Source organism: Protopterus annectens, chromosome 7.part0 (genome assembly GCF_019279795.1).
Source record: "Protopterus annectens isolate FY-2018-M chromosome 7.part0, PAN1.0, whole genome shotgun sequence".
In the NCBI taxonomy this organism is placed as follows: domain Eukaryota; kingdom Metazoa; phylum Chordata; order Ceratodontiformes; family Protopteridae; genus Protopterus; species Protopterus annectens.
In genome coordinates, this window is record NC_056739.1 from 258,409,348 (window position 1) to 258,429,090 (window position 19,743).

At 34.7% G+C, this 19,743-nt stretch overlaps 1 protein-coding gene across 2 annotated transcripts in view; it reads right to left on the reverse strand.

Annotated features, from left to right (window-relative positions):
- The window catches only part of LOC122806383 (gastrokine-2-like), a 137,081-nt gene that overhangs the window by 106,790 nt on the left and 10,548 nt on the right, over window positions 1-19,743 (reverse strand). The window contains exons 2-3 of one of the 2 annotated variants that reach the window (XM_044076741.1): window positions 17,055-17,186; window positions 10,297-10,434 (exon numbers count right to left, since the gene is read on the reverse strand). In XM_044076741.1, coding sequence (XP_043932676.1) covers window positions 10,297-10,434; window positions 17,055-17,186 — 270 coding nt within the window. The remainder of the gene's footprint in view (window positions 1-10,296; window positions 10,435-17,054; window positions 17,187-19,743) is intronic. The other variant, XM_044076742.1, reaches the window with a different exon arrangement.

Sequence of the window (19,743 nt, forward strand, 5' to 3'; positions counted from 1 at the left end):
GGTTAATACCTTTTATTTCTAATTGGTTATGATCCAAGAGATCCCCCAGTACGCCTTCATGTGGTTACAAAGTCCCTGAAGACATCTAAATGACCAGTGTACTTGACAGTCTGTATGATTGTCTATGCTTCAGCTGAGTTAAGAAGTTGATATTCTTCTTTTATAGGAACTTTGAACATGGGAAATAAAGATTCAATTGTGTGACTATGTATATAACATAAATGTACCTTTATGAAATTCAGAGTAAAGTGATAGTTTCACATACACAATGGAGTCAAAGTTAACTTTAGAGTTCTACAAAGCTATGACTAGAAATTTGGAAATAACATTCTTTTTTCTTCCAACTTTGCATATATGTACACATGCTGTGAATTTCCTAGCTTAGGAACAGAATCGTAAATGAGTAAGTAAAGTATTGCGATATCCAAGTGCCGAATAATTTGAGTGCCATTATACTTAGGAATATACACACTGAATAAATATGACCATTGATGGCTGAAATATGATAAAGTTAGAAACCAGGTCATCATGTGGAGAAGGAGTCCACCAGGATCTATGAACATATGCTAGACATTGGCCAAGGTCACACTTTGTGGTGAGTTTATTAGGGGAAAAGTGTAAGGTTTTAGAGGAGATACTCCATTTTGAATATCATAGATATGAAGAGGTAAACAAAATTTTGTGTGGTATGAGTGGCTATTGCTAGTGGTAGGAGTGGCTATTGGCAGTCGTAGGAAGGGGGTATTGGTAGTGGAGGAGTGGCCATTTTAGTGGCATCTGAAAGGATGCACTTTAGGGGGAAATGTACACATGCATTATTCATTAGCCAGTTTGTCAGCAACACATTAACTGGATCAGTGTCATGGGCATCAGAAGCTGTTAAAGACTATGGGGGTGGGGGGCGTAGGGTGACAGGGGCACTTAGTGAACTAAAAAGGGTAATTTTTGTATAACTATTTGCTACCACAACATAGGTTCACTTGGAGGACATTTTAAGCTTAGCCAATTCCGTTTTGGTGCATGAATTAACATTTTCTGACTGGTCTTAGCTATCCCCATGGCTGATAATTGTATATTAGCCCTAGTGAAAACAACTGTGATCATACCATAGATAATTTGAGAGGGCCATGTAAGCGATGCAGCATTTAGGAACTGCCTCTATCCATTAGTGGCATGCTCGCAATAATGTTTTAATAAACTCTCACACACACACACACACACACACACACACACACACACACACACACACACACACACACACACACACACACACACACACACACACACACACACTCACACACACACACACACACACACAATGATCAATCATAGCCACTTGTATGGCTGTGACTATATATCTCAGAACTTTGAACGCTATCAAATGAATGAATAAATACATAACTAACTGCCATACAGGAACATATCTTCTCAGAACACTGATATCAGAATACAGTGTTCAGCTCACTACATGTCCCCCCAAACACACACACACACACACACACACACACACACACACACACACACACACACACACACACACACACACACACACACACACACACACACACACACACACACACACACACACACACACACACACACACACACACACACACATCTCACAACCTCATATTTAGCTTAAGAATCAAGGAGAAAGATAAAAAATAATGGGAGACATAGGGTTGCCACCTTTCTGTGTGGAGTAAACTGGACTAAAGCTACATCCCACACACTTCCCACAACCCCACCTCTCTCCATCTATTACCACCCAGCCCACCCACTCTCTCACCCATTTTATGACATCAGTGCATACATTATCACAAGGTAGAATGTGCTCTTTTATTTTTTCTCCAGTTTTTCATGCAAGCCCCAGTTTTCAATGCAGAGTGTTAGTGATGATTTCCAATGAAAAAAAAAATATTCTGTAGTTGCTTTTTTTACAAACAGCATTCTGTTTATGCAGATAAACAAAATACTGGAATTTGCACAGTGCTTTCCAGACTACTAGACCAACATTCCAATTTCTGGGAGGTCCAGAAAAATACCAGATAGGTGGCAATGCTAGGGAGACAAGGGACCAAAATCCGGGAAAGATATTGCCCTTATATACTTAGAAACTTGTTAAAATACCAGGCTTTGCATCGGCATGCTTTTTCTGAAGGGTTTAAATGCTTAAACTGAAACATCTATCATTATTCGCAGGTTGATTGATTTAACAAAAAACACAAACTTTATGTGAAACAGATCAAAATATTTAGGGACATACTGCAAAATCAAGGACAGTTGACAGCATCAATGCACTCAGCACAAACACACACACACACACACACACACACACACACACACACCCACACACCCACACACCCACACACACACACACACGTGCAAACACCTATGACTGTGGCTGGAAGTCTCAGCTGATTTACAACTATTGCATTTATTACAGGCTTTGCAATAACATGCTTATTCTAAGGACTGTTCAGTCAGAAACTCACATGCCTGTCATTATTTACTTACTTACAGCAGTTCTCATGAATTTACCAGAAAAAGCACAACTATTATTAAGAAAAGACCAAAATATGAAGCAAAAAAATCAAGAATATTGTTGAGAACATCTATGCCCCCCCCCACACACACACACCCCATCTGTGTTCACCCAGCAGCTTACTCACTCTGAAAATAACAGTCCAGACTCCATCCTCTGTGTAAATCACCCAGGCAGCTTCCAAACCGTCCGTTCCCACTCACAGCACCTTTCACCCAGGCAGCAGGCAGCAAATAACAGTCCAGACTCCATCCTCCTGCCCAAACCACCCTGAGCATGTTCTTTAGAACTGAGCAGTCCTTGCTTGTAAATCTGCAAAGTACTGAGGTGGAATAAGCTACTAAAGCCTGGGACAAACCCTGCATGCTTGCAGAGAATTATGGCAGGCAGTATGACCTTCATCTTCTCTACAAGACAGCGTAATTTTTGAGGTTGGCACTGACTAAGAGAAAAAGGGCAATCATTCAATAAAGATGTCTTTGTCAGGCTTTTGAAATATTGCAATGATCAAGCTAAGGAAGGAAAGATTAATTTGCTTATTTTCCTGACATAATCGAGAGCACACAGCATGAGCATTATTTGACATCTGAATATTTTGTACAACTCCATATTCGCGTCATTGGAATGCACACGCCTGACCATGGGTGAAGCTAGTCAATGCCTTCTGGACCTCTTCTGCTGTATCAGGGTCTGCCAACAGGCCTTTCAGGTTCTTTGGTAATTTGGCAGTTGTGCTTTACTAAAGCACCCATTAAATATATAGATTCTAACCATCTTAAATGGCACATCTGAGCATAAAGAGTTATAAACAATAATGAATACAAGAGTTGGACATGACTAAACCATCTACTCTCTTGTTGTTATCTACAGTTATGCCTGTTTGCCCAAGCCAAGAGTCTTAACATGTGTTTTTCCTATTTTGCATGAGTACATAGCTTCTATCTCTCTAAATAACTGAGCCATTTCTAACACAGAAAGGTTATATAGCATTTTGGGCTGCTTATAAGAGTCCATAACCTAGTAGCTTTGCACTGCTATAGAGTCTCTACCATCTGCATCTCTGTATCACAAATGCTATTACCCAGCCTCTTTAGAAAAATTCCTTCGACCAACCTACATAATTGACTAGGTTCTGTGTTGAATGACTCTAACCAAACTAGAAGTATAACACTTCCCGAAGGGCAATTTTATCAAGTAACAGTGAAAAATATTTATTGTCTTGGAACATAAGTCCTGATCTCTCAGAAGGGCACAAGTAAAGAGGAGAGTTGGGTCACTGTGATCTTCATAGGTTCATAGGTTAGTACTAGGCTAACTGCCCTTTTGGGCCATTTGAAGCCTAGCCAGTTACCCCATGTGAGAATCAAACCCTGCACCTTGTGTCTTTAAGATAAACACATTAACCATTATGTCATCCTCCCACCCCTAAGAAACTGTAACCGTCAGTTAGCAATGCTTACGTCCACGCAAACCCGCTTACAACTGCTTTAAAGTGCCTTAATCACACTGTATCCAACAGCCCGTGTTCTGCCCAGCAACCCAATAAACAGCCTCTGGAAGGCTCGAACCCAGGACCCTCCACACCATTCTACACAGATTCATCACACTAGGAATCAGTGTGTACTTCATTGTTTATCAAAAAGCTGACCTCCTTCAAAGCTCCTTCTCTGTAAACTAATAAAATTATGAACATTTTCTAGTATGTAGATCATCATTAAAAAAAAATTCTCTTCCTGTTCTACTAATTCTCCACTCTACAAATAACTCTCTCTAAACTCTCCTTCATTGGTAGAAAGCTATAGGGATCATCTCTTTAAAGAAGCCTGTACTTCACACAAAATGCCTTTGTCATATAAAATAACCTTAGTCAAGTTCTAAAGATTAGTGTATCCCAAACCACCCTTTGGTTTTGCACTCCTATACACATATCTATGTAAATATATATGTAATATTAGATGTAGGCTAGCATTCAGTGTTATCACCAGTGGCATGTAAATAGCTATGTGAGATGATGGTAATCCAACTTTGTAAATATCTCTTAGTGTTCTTTTTTTGTATGTGTTTTATATGAAATGTAAATACTTATAAGTAATAATGTACAACTGTTATATTCTGTGTGTTTTTCAATGCAAATTTATTTATTTATTTATTTATTGACATCTGATTACCAGGGAAACTAGACTGAGTAGATGCCCATTTTCAGTGGAGACCCAAGGAGAAAAGCTTATAAAAACATTTTTTAGAATAAAAACATTATAAGCTTCAGAAATAATACACTAATCTACAGTTTTACGAATTATATCCAATTGGATATAATATGAAAACATTAGTAAAAACAGATACAACTTGCATGACAATTTAATATTTACAGAAGTTTTAGTCAGTTTAGAGTCAGTAAAGGTAATTTAGTATAATACAAACAGGAACTGCAGTGAAGTGAGAGGGGTATGGCATAATTCGTCAGTGGTGAGAAACTGGTTGAAGTTAGGAAGTGACTGGGGGTATAAGGTGCTGTAATGTATAAACAGGTACTTGTTCATATTTAGGGATATGATTTATCCCAAGGTTGAGCAAGAACAGGCACAGTTTTTGGCTTCCAAGTGTTTCAGAGCGGTTTTAAAAGATGGAAGGGAAGGTACTGACCTGATGGATATAGGTAACTAGTTCCAGGCCTTAGCAACATGGTATGAGTACAGACCATACAAAGCAGATTTAATAGGCTTGTTGAACGAGAGAAGATTTTGTTCACTGGCCCACAGTAACCAAGTGTGAACATAGTTGTGTAGAATGTTATTTAGTGCTAGACAAGCAGATGGATGCTGATTAATTTTATAGGTGGTAAGAAGCTGTCTGTATTTTAGTTGATGGGCTAGTTCTACCTAATTTAGGCTTTTTAGTGCTATACAGTGATTGGTTTTGAAAGGGATATTTGCTGAAAATTTAGCAACTTTATTTGAACTTTGTTCAAGTTTTTCTTTCTGTGATGCCTTGAGGTTAGTAAGGATTAGTGTAAAGTAGTCATGGAGGTAGTAAGTCATGACAATTATAGTTTTAGTCATATTGCTGAGGAAGTTATTTGGTCTATAAACCATCCCTAGTTTTTGGTGATTTCTTTATCCAACTCTGCATATGCAGGTCAAATTTAAAATTATCATCCACAATCTTTCCTAACAACTTACTATTAAAAGTTCCTTCAATGGTTGTATTACTATTACTAAGAGAGGGTATTTTAAATTTTGTTTTTCATGAGAGAGGGATTGAGGGAGGGAAAACATATTGCTTTTTTCTTGGTTGAGCATGAGTTGTGAGTTATAAAGCCATGTTTCAGCAGCTGATAAAGCTTCCTGATAATTTTGTTTTTGAAATGTGGTAGGTTGTCTGATTTGCACATGAGTGTAGAAGCATCTGCATATTGTATTGTATTACAGAGGCCTGTTATGTGGATGTGTGTAGTGTGTTGGTGAGAATGTTAAAGAGGAGGGGATCAAATATAGAGCCTTATGATACACCAGTGGTGACTGGGAGGTATGGGGGAAGGGTGGAGTGCTGTTTTACAGACTGATACCTATTGGACAAGCAGCTTTTGATGCCTAGAAGGATGAGCTAACTTTGACCTAGTAAGGATATCTGAAATATAACTTTACTGTGGCAAACTGTGTCGAAAGCATTAGAGAAGTCTAAAAATAAGCAGGAGATTATGTTGCCATTATCTATAGCTTATTTGACACTATCTATAAAGGTTGGAAGTACAGTGGCCATACTATGGGTGAGAGAGAAGCCATGTTATGAGGGAGATAGGTGTTCTTCCTATAGGAGATGTTTAGCAATTGTTTTTGAATAAATTAGTATTTTGGAGAGGGAGTATAAGAATGCAATAGGTCTAAAGTTGGTGATATTGGCTGAATTTCCTCCTTTGTCTGGAGGGATAATGTGTGACTTTTTTTCCAAAGACAAGGAATATGGGATTTTTGGAATGACCTCTTTATAAGGACTGAGACAGGATAGACAATGCTATTGGCTGTTATTTTAAGATCATCAGCTGAAATAGAACATCGCTTGAGTTTAAGAATAGTTTTATACAGAATTTGGGAATAGATTTGTAGGTGAAAGTGAATGTGGTGATATGTGGTTGTTGGGCAGGGTTGGGATTGGATGTTGAGGAATCCTCAGTTAGGGACACTATTCTGTCTATAAAATTAGAGTTGAATTATATTGCAGTTTTGAGTGGTGAGTTACTGGGAGAGGAGTTAGAGCTGAAATGTTGGCCAGGATGTAAGATTTCTTTAACGGCTGACCAGAAATGTTTAGGGCTGCCATTAGTATCCTTCTGAATGTTATAGTTTTTTTGTCTTAATTTATTTGCTTTTTAATATGGTTATGGAACATTCTGAAGTTTTTGGATATATTGTGATGGTTTATATTTCTGCCATTCTTTCCATACTTTTTCTCTCTCCTGCATTAACATTCTGCTCTTTTCAGATAGCCAAATTACATTTGTTTTTAGACTATTCCTTCTAGGAGGTACAAAGCCATTTAGAATAGTTAGGAAAGTTGTATTAAATTCACATCATCTGGGGAGGATTTTTAGGGCGTTCCATTTAACAGATAAGGTAGTAATGAATATTTGTGGTTAAACATAGGTTGCGTGTTTAATAAACATGCTGTTTAAGTGGATGTGAGATGGTCACTGAGAGAGTGTCTGACACTGTACCTGTGGTGTTGAGCTTACTAGACTCTGATACTAGGAGCCAGTCTAATAAGGAATTTGATGTATTGCTATAATGTTTGTCTGGGGCGGTGGGGTGGGGGCGGTATTAGTTAGCTGTGTGAAACCATATAAGTTCATGCTGGATGTAGGGAAGTTAGAGGTTATGTTCAACCAGTTGCTATTCACATTACCTAGTAGTATATTTTTCTTAAGGAATTGTTATGGATGTCCGATGTATATGTATGATATCTTCTAGTGTAGTTGTATTGTTAGTAGGAGGCATGTATATTTGTTTATATTTGTTTATTTTCAGGAAAGAAGTAAGAAGCTCTCCTGGACTGAATTTTGGTATTGGTTTGTTGTAGGGGAAATGTGGTTGTTAAATATTAAAGTAATACCAACACGTTTCCTCTTTATACGGTCATTACGGATGATATAGCTGGGGGACAATTTTGGAGAGGTTTATGCTGGGTTTAAGCTAGATTTCAGATATAGCTAGAATATTAAGCTTGTGTTAAGTTATCTGGCCATGAAGTCCAGTACTTTTCTTGTTCTTCTAATATTCAGAGCAGTAAAAGTTAGATTTACTGGTGCTGAGGGGCTGACTGTTTTGGGGTTAGAGTAGTCTGTGGAAGAGAACTGTCTTGATGTTGGTTGTGATGGGTGGAACCATAATTAGGGTGAATGGCTCCTCCTATAAAGGGTTTAGAACATTGGGGTATTACTGATCCTTGGTTTTGGGAGTATTTTTCCCATTTAATTCTATTTTGATCTGAGTTGAAATGGAGTTCATCTATGTTTAGGGTAAAGGTGAGGGGCATCATTACATAACATTGGTGTGTGGAAGGTTTAGGGAGGAAGCACAGATAAGTGGTTGAGACAGTAATAGCTGTCAGCATCTCTCCAACTTGAGTCCTTCTAGGATAAGAGATGGCTCAATAGGAGGAGAATAGAAGATAAGCTGAGGAGCAGCATCATTAATTAATTAAATGGAATCTCTTTTATTGACTGAAGTAGTGGAGAAGGAAATATTTTTCTATGAAGGAAGGGAGTTATGCTGTTCTGCTATTTTTTCTTATCTTTCTGAAATGCAGGAAATACAGGGATTTGGAAGGATAGAATATCAAGATGTAGCTACGATAGGAAGTAGTGAGTGTTTATTTGGGGAAAGTAGACATTGACATATAGAATAATAGGTACTGTTTGGAGGGGTTAGAGTAGGAATGGATGAGATGCAAAGCAATATGCAAGGGAGAAAAGTTGTTGGGAAGAATGGTAAATATTAGAAGGAAGATGGGAAATAGGAAAATACTAGTAAGAGTGTCTTTGTATGATAAGAAAGTTTTGGGGGGGGAGTTAGGGAATGGGTAACATAGGTGAAAGGTGTATGTGGAACGTATAATGGCTAGAGTACGAAGGGGTTGGTGGGAATTGGGGGTATGGTAGGGAAGCATAGCAGGTACTCACCCTTGGGCAAATCATTGCAGACAGCAATCAGTTTATAGCTGGTACAGAGCAATTAGCAAGGAGGCACAAAGTAGAGCAGGTTTTCTTTCATTGACTGAATGCAGAAATCAGGAAACTAGGGAGACTAAGTAACTGGCATATACAGTTTAATCTATTAGTCAAGAGAAAGGACAGTACAAGATCTATTCCTTGGGGGGGGGGTAATGTCACAGCACAGGGCAGGCAAGTATTTCACTAGTTAGAGTTAATACTTAGCAAGGTTCTGTATGTTACACTCAAATGCTAGTTAATTCAGTTGTATTCTGTTTTATAAAGCATGAGGTGTGAATATAAAAACTTTAGATATCCACTATTAAATGTACTGTTGCTTCTCATCTACTAATTTAATTATCAGCATTAAACAATTGCAAGCATTGTATATCCTTGATTATACCTGAAATGGGTCCATTTGCCTGAATTCTCTGCCCCGGCAAACAAATTTAAATAAATAAAATAGGTAAATAAATGTTATCTATAATTTCATAAATCAAGATTCACATCTCACTTCATGAATTCTGTCGATATACTTTAAAGTATGTCAGCCTGTTTAGAGGAAAGTCTTTGATTTTTAGCAACTTTTATTTTGTCCAGAGATATGATTGCAATACAAATGATGGGATCTTCCTAACATATAGTTACAAAATGAATGAATGCATTAATTTTATAGCATTTCCCCTTTCAATATGTTTATAGCAACAAAGATTTATAAAATTCACTCCTCTTTCCAAAACTTTTTTATTGAAATATTTCAAATAGTGGTTGTGATAGCTCTTTAGGATTGTCTGATCATATATTAAAATGTGCCACTGTATGTATTAGAACCATGATGGATTTACTATGATTGATTGCATGTTGATCAACTAATACATGATTAATCTTAAAATATTCCAGTGGCATTCTGAATGTGCAGTTGCCTCTAGTACAAAGACAGGAGTGGGGTAAGTTTTGTTAAACAGCCAGTACTGCAAAATGAAATATACCAAATGTCAGAATGGTCATAGAATAATAGCTGCTGGTTGTTATTAGGCTGTATATAGGGTGGAACATAGACAATGAACACTGCCGGAAGACTGGAAGTAGAAGATGCCCTACCCTGCTCAACAGCGACTGTGAAGGCAAATAATTAATAACATCAGGCTGAAAGCCCACAGTATTGCTAGAAGAAGCACTGGATAAAGGCTTTCTCATACATATTTCATCTGAAATTTTGGCAACAAAGGTAATCTTTTAGAATTATGTATAGCTACCATTATAGGTGCATTCCATTTGTTATGGGTATTAACAAAGTTGTCCAGAGGCAGAAGCAATGTCTTTGTAACTTTGGATGTTATGTACATCTCTTTATACATACTTATGAAAATAAAACAAGGTTTTGTCTTAGTTTGATGTGTTTTAAATAATAGTTCTCATAAGATCTTATCTATCCTAAGTGATTTTTACATTTGTTGACCTATATTAAAACTAAAGGCATTACACAAAAAAGGCTTCTTATAAAAAACTCAAAATGCTTTTTAAACATAAAACTTTTTTTACTCACACGACTGTAATCATACACAATTGTAGCTGATGAGTTTCCTTTAGTTGAATAAAATGTAACAACGTTTTCTTTGCTGTTGACAGTAACGGTCTGATCAGTGTTTTCTCCATCTGAGCCAGTTAGAGTTTGCTGAAAAATCTGAAACAAACAAAAATGTAGTGTTGAAGATAGGTGAGATTCAATAATAACTACACTAAGTCTACATGATCTGTATTCAAGAACATCCCTACCACATTTTTTATGCTTTCTAGTCATTCAGAAAGATTATACTAAGTATACATGTAGTCTATACGTTGTGGTAACCTCTACGAAACCCCCCTCAGTATTTAAAGCTGCAAGAAAATCAGTAGGAAAATTAAAATTAGGAGAAAGAAGGTGTGAGTTATGCTTGTATTGTCTGTTCACTCAGAACCGTGTACACTTAGTGTAGATGTTAATGAATCCCAGTGAGTCTATCACTGAATGAAAAACAAACTACTACTGATAGGTGAATTTTAATAAGAGAAAAAAAAAACAACAGGAGTGTTTTCCTGAAAAAGCAGTAAGCAGGTTAAGAAATGGGAATGTCTACATTCTGAAGCCTTCTCAAAAAAAGTTTTGATATTTTTGCAACCTCACTGTAAAACAAATAAGTACATTTCATTGACAGCAATAGAAATAGAAAAGATACATGTTTGCAAGAATTTGTTTTTCCCCACTTGCGGCTTAGTAGAGAGTTCTATAAAGAATTGCATTTCAGTAAGTTAAGTGGGAAACATGCTGCTCAGGCCAGCATACAATTTTACAACAATGTCATGAAATAGATGTGAATCACTAAAATATGAAACTGCTAGGTTAGTTGTCTGTTTCTAAGGAAAGTGAGTATCTGAAAACTCGAGAATGCTCAGTCCAGAACAATTGTATAGAGTTAAGTCAGCATGACTTTCACCATAGCCATGCCATTACCTCACTAATAAACAATAACTGTCATGTGCTTATAGTTTCCTTATACTTGTGAAGCCATACCATGCCAGCTGCCCCAGCAGTACCTGAGACTGTGCTGAAGAATGCTTCCTTAAATTATTTGTTACATTTGTCCTTCCTCCTTTATACTGTACACCTCCATTATGCTTACCCTTTTCAGCATCTCATTTAGTATTTATTTATTGACATTTGGTGACCAGAAAAATCCATCTGGGACAGGAACCCAGTTTGATCAGGGGGGCGGAGAGAAAAGCTTCAAAAACAGATACAGAACATAAAAGATTTTTCAGTTATAACTAAACAGTACATATCACTTTCATTAATGTTCATCTCACTTAACTATGTCTCTCAGATGTTGTAAGGCTTGATACACCTCTATGCAAACACACCTGTGTATGCACACTAAATCAGTTACACAATAACATTCTTACATGTGCACGTATGCACAAGCACACATACACAAACACATGCTTTTGCACTCTTATCCATATTCCATTTCTCTCTCTTATATTTGAGAAGTAATTTTTTTCACTCAAATATTTTTATTAAGATTTTAAGAATACAACAATTCATAACAGAAAAAAGAAACATATATTTTTAGAACAAATTAACTACAGTAATGGAAAAAACTTTGTAATAGTAAACTAAAAATAAAATAAACTATTTACATAGGTGTCCACTTAAAAACAATTATTGATCATTCAAATTATAATTCTATTTTATGTCATATTACATTGATTTTTGTCAAGTATCTCTATAACTTTTAAGCTAGAGTTGTGATATGAAGTGACTCTTTCAGTTCTCATCTTGACTGTAGATAATTCCAGTTGAGAAACATTAATTGCAATGACTCTTGAATTCTTTCAAAGAAGGAGAAGTCTCACTTTTCCAGTTCATAATAATTAGTTTATGTGCAATAGCTATTAAACTCCATAAAATTGAATATTTTAATCTGGCAACACATTTAGTTATTGGAACTGTGAAAAACTCTCTACACCGGATCAGTAATCAAGGAGCCTAAGTCCTCACTACTCACACTGGTGAGAGATGGTCACTAAGACCAGTAATGAATTTACACAGTATTTTCAGTTGCAGCTCCCTGCATCAAGCACAATTTTCCCCAAGAGCACACATGGAACACATTCCAGACCTGGGACTGGACTGCCTATCTCTCCAGATCCCAAACAATTCTCACTTTGGAGCACTGTGTCCCAGTTCCAAGTAGCTGACACACCCACACCTGGGCATTTGATTTTAATACACAAACACTCCTGGGAAAGGCTGGTACAGATTTACTAGCTGTACTTTTTCAACCCAGACTATAAGGTAAACACATTGCCACCAAACAACTACTCTTAAGATCTTACAAGAGTAACCAATTATACTGAGTAAAATCAATACTAATATAAACGGTAGAGTGTAACCAAAATAGCCAGGCTTTTTTGGAGTGGCCAAGGCATCACTAAAATAAGCACAAGTACTCTCAAGATATTAAAGCTATTCTCTAAAATACCAGCCGCAATGAAAGGTATAAAATATTTAATAAACAATAAAATAGAAAACATGAGAATACTAAATATCTAAGTACAATAAACACCAGAGTTTCAGACACAGGAGAAATCAAAATAACACAGTTGGACTGACTCAAACAGGTGCAAAAAAACAATTGTCTGCTAATCTCACTATATTTTCTGTCTAAAGAATAACTGGTGCCTAGCTAACTTAATTAATACAGAAAGGCAATATTAAATGCTGAGATGCTTACTTCCACAAGGCTAGGTGATGAGCTTCTAATAGACTGAAAAAAACTGAACTGCACTGCACTGATCAACTGTCATAGATATTTTATAGAAGATTCCAAAGAAAAGAAAACAGAACAAACTGCTGTGTGAGTTCTATCATCAAAGTGCTGGTTATAGAATGACATCACATTTGATCGCCTGATTCTGGTACGATACACACTCAGAGCTTTGCTAAGATCTGTTGCAGTATTTACAATTATAGAACAATTTTTAAAAACATCTACTCTTCCTTCCAGAATTCTTTGTTTAAACATGCACATTTAATCAGTTATATTAACACCATTGATGCATTTTTTTACACAAGCATTTGTACAAGTCAGTATGATAGTCAAATGACACAAAATTATCTACAAAACTCCAGCTAACTATGCTGGCATGTGTTATGTAAGCATTTCTCTATTCTCCCTGGCAGTGATGGCAATATCTCACATTGTCACGGGGACAGTGAACAAAATCAAAGATTTAGTTAACTGATATTTGTTATTAAAAGCAGTTTGCAAGAAAAAATTCAATTTTGCCCAAAATGACTTAATGTATATTAATAAAACATATGTTGCCAATACACTTTTAATTTTAATTTACATCTCCAACACCCAAAATCATGCTTAAACATTAATTCCATTTTGATGAGTAATAAAAGTTCTATGCATAAATTTCCAAGAAAACAACTTCCACTGCAACTAAAGAGTTGTTTGCTTTGAAGAAATTGACATTAATGTTTTATCATCTTCATTAGGAAGTTGATTATTAATCTATAATAATGTCAAAATGTTCTTTATAATATTATTTTGTATTTTTGACCACTTTGTATTTAGATAGCTATCCTTTTCCTATTACAGTTTGATTTCCTTTGTTAATCATAAATTCTATAAATTTGGGGACAGTATCTTTGATTGTTGTATGCATTAACTCTAGTTTATTAATAATAAATCCCTTTAAAGTTTGTATTTCTAACCACGTTTCACTATTTATGTCATATTTGCTCATAATGTAGTCATAGAGAGAGAGAATGTTTCCAGAATTCATTAACTGATGCTAATATATATATAACATTTTTCCCCTCAGTATAATCATTTTTGAGACATTAAGGGTGTTAATGTTATTCTGTGTACAGGCTATAGGATTAATTAGAAATTACCTGTCTCTACATCCGGGATTTTTATTCAAATCATTTTTTAATATATTTACTGTGTTAGTTATATATTCAGAAGTTATAACTCTATTTTTATTCTCCAAAATATATTCTCTTACCGACCAGAGAAAATTATTGCAAAATATTCTTTTAAATTTAACTGGTAAGGAGTGATTTGATTTTTAAACAAATCAATTATTGTATTTGTTTCAGCCTAGCAGAATAATTAGTATGTTACCATAATGTTATTGTCTTAATAATGGATGATAAAGCATGCATTTCTATATCTGGGAGGCCAACTCCACATATTATCCAATTTCTAGATGATGATTTAGTGCTATTCTAGGTTTATTGGGGTATCATAAAAAGTTTATTAAATTGATGTATACATTCTTTAGAAAGAGGGAGAGAAATAGCTTGTATAAAGTATAATATTTTTGGAAAAATCATTTTATTTAAGAAAAATTGTAAAAAAATATTCCATCTATCAATAAGATGTTTTATTTTGTTTAAAATATTAGTATAATTAATTATTAGTTCATTAATATCATTTGTTAAAATAATCTCTAGAAACTCAATTTTGTTGTCTAAAACTTTATATTTGGAAATTTTCTTATTCATATTATATATTTTTTTACAATTTATAAGTAATATTTTAGTTTTGTTGTCATTAAATTTAAGACAAGCAATATTTTTAAAGAGTTCCATTGCTTCAAATAAAACTTGCAACAAGCTGCCATAATCATTCAAAATTAATAAAATATCATCTGCAAACAGTTGAATTTTAGAATTCAAGTGATTACTGAACAGTATACATTTGATTTTTGCATTTGATTTGATGCAATTTGCAAATGGTTCTATGACCAGGGCAAATAATAATGGTGACAATGGGCATCCTTGCTTAGTAACTTTAGTAATTGTATATTATCCAATCTTTATATAATCTAAAGAAATGTTCATATAGCAATCTAATTAATCATATAAAATCATTTGAAAAAAATATATTCCTCCAAAACCAACAGCAAATAATCCCAAAGAACTGAATCAAAGGTGTTATTGATGTCTAGACTCACTAGAGAAAAAAACTTTTTTCTTGTATTGATATAGACAATTATTGTAAGTATTATTTTAATATTATCATATGAGTTTCTACTGAATATGAAACCAGTTTGATCTTCATCAGTCAGCAATGGTAGAAACTGTTTAATTCTAATAGCATGTATTGCCATAAAAATCTTATAATCGACATTTAATAGGGATACAGAAAAAAAGGCAAGCCAAGCACAAGACCACAGCAAACAAGTCACTCATAATAAAACCAAATAAAACATACTCAAGTAAGCTTCGAAGAATATAAACTTTAATGGAAAATGGTGTGCATGTTTGCAATTATCAGGATCGCTTCTTCAGACCATACATAATAGTCACACCTAACCATACATAAATAAGACACCTTAATAAAATCTAATTAAAAAGAACCAATCAGCATTCCTCTTCTATTAAAAAAAATGTCATCAAGCAACAAAATCACAAGAACAAGAGCATAGTATATAAAAATGCAAAAATAAACTATAGCAGTATCACAAACAAATGAGAAAGAATAATAAAAAAATAAAAAATAAGTGTGCAATATTCACTTTTTTAGTTTCCTATCTTTCAATGCAGGTTTTATAGGCACATAATCATTTAATCCTGCCCCCATGTAGTTTAACCCCCTTTACCACTTAACCACTTTTCAAAGGACTGTCCTCAACTGTTTTATGTCTATGCATATTCTATATGTATATATATATATATATATATATATATATATATATATATATATATATATATATATACACACACACACACACACACACACACACACACACACACACACACACACATATAAACACCTGTATCTCCAAACTGGATGGATATTTTCAGTGATTGTGGCTGGTATATTTGCACATAAACACAATTAGACTATCTTACTCTCATAGACAGAGGGACAGTTTACTCTTGAATTTTAACAAAAATAAAAATTACTTATTTTATGCAGTGCCATATAAAAATACAAATATATAGCCAGCTCAACTGGCATAGAGGAATAAAGCCCTGATTGGAAACATATATCACCTAATGTAAGCAGAATAAGAACATGTGTTTTGTCAAACTGATATTAGGTGATATGTGGTTTTTAGAAACATGTTTTCCATTCATGCTGAGGTGTGAAGCATTTACTTAAAATATATATGCATATTGCCTGAGTGCCATTACAAACCAAATGTTCCAAGCTTATCAACAGTCTTAGGCTGCTGTTGGAACTGGCATAATAAGAACAGTGATTATAAAACTTAAACCTAGTCACTGTCTTTAGGGGGGGAGAGGGTCAAGTACTTGAGTGCCATTACATGTATATGTAAAAACATCTTATATTTCTTATGAATTATGAAATGTTGCCAATTTATTTATACTTACCATGCATCCAAAAATTTAGACTCACATGCACTAAAGTTTGATAAAGTTTAGTATGCCTTTTTATACCAGGAATTAACAATTAAGTGAATTTTTTATTTGTGTGTTATGAAATGCTGCTCTGAAACATTTGCTCTGCACTTGAGATTCTACCTTGGAGCATGTGCCCACAAGTTACAATTTACAGTCTGATGCTAATAATGTGGTTTTGAAAGGGTATGTAAACATGATATTTTATTTTTAGTTTAGTACTGAAGAAATGTCAAACATATTAAGAATTATGTCTCTTTTCATCTCAGATGCTTCCTCTGTATTGCGCTTAAAATGCTGCTTTTAATAAGAGAAATGCATTCATCACTTTGAACTTCCTAATGTAAAGTTACTAAAATTAATTTTATACTTACTTTTTCATAGTGTCTTTGAGTGACAAAAACACCAATCAGTATAGCAATCACTCCAATTAGTACCAAAGAAACTGTAGTAACTGCAATCACAACTGTCTTCTTGTTTTGCACCCTTTGAACAAATCCATAAGCCTGAAAAACAGAAAAGAAACTAGTAAGCGGTCTATCAACGACTAAAGGTAAGTGTGGAACTTTCAAAATCCTTTATTTCACAAATATGACCTGCATTTTAACATTAGTAATTATTTATTTAGAGCTGCAGTCACAGCATTATTAATTAACCATTATATATACTTTATCATTGTCAGCTCTTAGCATAATGAGCTTCAGTTACATCCACCTGGAATATCGCCACTTTTTATTCCACCTTTACTGTTCCTTACCTGCAAATTAAGAATCTGTTTACTGATTCCTTTTTCATTGTGTATGATTAAGCATTATACTTATTCAGATATCTCACATCTGAATTATGTGTGCATGACTTTCTATATTTAATCTTTTTGTCAGCCATCTTTACTTATTTCATAGCTGCCATCTAGTTAGATACATCTTGTCCATTTTCTCACAAGTACTCCTAATACTAGCAAGTGACATATTGCCTACTCCTTGATTACTGTCCTAAGCATTAAGTTTTATTTTTCTTTGGCATTTTTGTGCGGTCATTCCTATTTCCTGGCCTGCTCATTTTACATAAAATTAAGGCCATGCCATACACAGTGCCCATCTGTGTATAAACATATCGATATACTGGCAGAAGCTGTTCCACTCTTTGTAGTTATCTCCCAAAATACATCACTTGCTTTATTCTCAGCACTTCTGAAATCCACGCTCAGTACTAGTGCCTCAGCAAGTTCATTAACGCCTCTAACAACTTCTCTGTTAAGTAACATTTTCTGAATTCTGATTTAAAATATTTGGCTTTCTTCTGCTGCCTATAATTCATTTTTTCCTCTGTCTTATTTATGTTTGACTCATGCCTCCAGTCTGTTCCCAGTCAATGCCAGTCTGTTCCCAGTCAATGCAGTGAATCAAAATCCCTCCTCTGTGTTTTCTCTTCATTTTGTAATTAGTACATGGTCAGTTTTCTAAGTTTCTCTGCTTATGCTACAACCTTTATTTAACATTTACAATTCGATAGCTCTGAAATACATGCTTTCTACAAACTTAGGTTATATTTGCCATTACAAGTTCTTTAACTGTATACTGTGGCTGTATGTACTGCAAAAAAGAATGGATGAATTCAGAATCTGCAGAACCTAATCTGCTGTTGTCACCCAAGCATCGCATTGCCTTCACAATTGTTACTTCATTTTTTCCTTTTCTTTTATGATTAAGCTTAGTAGTAATTGTTTTTCTTTACACCAAATATAATTCCTCAGCTGTCCTGATAAAGGCAGCCATGCCAAAACAGTTTTCTATGTCATTTTCCATTGTTCATATCCTTGCTTTTCAAATTAAAGCATACTTGTCCCTTAACAATTTGTAGTGTTCATTTTTGAAAGGCTACCATTAGACTAGAACCTCCCCATATCCCAGCTTAGGCTACCACCCCAGTCACAGATTTCCTTTGGCCATAAGGACATCCAGATACATGACATTTACATGGTTTTCATAACTGGCCTCAGATTTGATTAATTTATATGCTGATTAGCACTCTAGATTCAAAATTCCTCAGCTTTGCCATATAAAGCTATGCTATCACTGCCTTGAAAACTACCATTCGGGATATTCACAAAATTGCTATACAGATTTATTCATATGATCTCTTAGAAAAAAACAAGACTAGTTGGATTTTAACTACTGGATACCTATATGAATCAATTTTGTAAAGGGATACACTGTCACCAACTTTCACTCTTGTGGCATCATCCGTTTTGTTAAACTGTTAACACCGTAATAATTTAGTTCTAGTAATAAGTAACTCCAAAGGAATATAAATGCAACATTAAGCAAAATGGAATAGCTAGACTAATTATGTAATCATTAAATGTGACTATTAACCATAAATAAATTTAAACACTTTATTAAAAAATTCAACTTGCAAATGAAGAAAATAGAAAAGAAGGAAAGAAAGATTTATAAACGAAAGCTTGATATTAATTGTTTTCTGATTCATCTAAGTATTTTTTATTATAATTGAATGCACAGCATTCAAAGGTTCCCCAAATTAGTAACATTTGTCTATTTAACATGATATAACATGATATGCCATTTTTAAACCATGTTGATTCAGTTCTTTGACCTATTAATCACCTATTAATCACCAAATAAATTCAGTCGGCTCATTCTTACAAGCTTTTCAGTCACATTTTCTATCGCTGAAAGCAAAAAGAACTTAAATCAAACAATCCTACCAACATACAAGAGATTAGTGGAATGAAAGTTCATGTTGGTCACTAAAGGTCTAAAACTGGCAAAAATAATCATAAAAAAGAAGAAAAAAAATGACTGGCTCTACCACCATGGAAAACTATTTATTAAAATTAAAGAATAAAATTGATAAAGTAATCATTAAAAGACTAAAAGTCAGTCCAAAAAATTGAGGATAGACACTTTCAAACTTCTAGCCTTCCTCAGATCCATAAACTACAACAATGACATTTCCTTTTTATCATAGTCAACATCCAATTAATTCTCTTCCATAGGGCAGCCGCCTCCTTGAATCCAGTGCATGATCACTGCCTAGTTT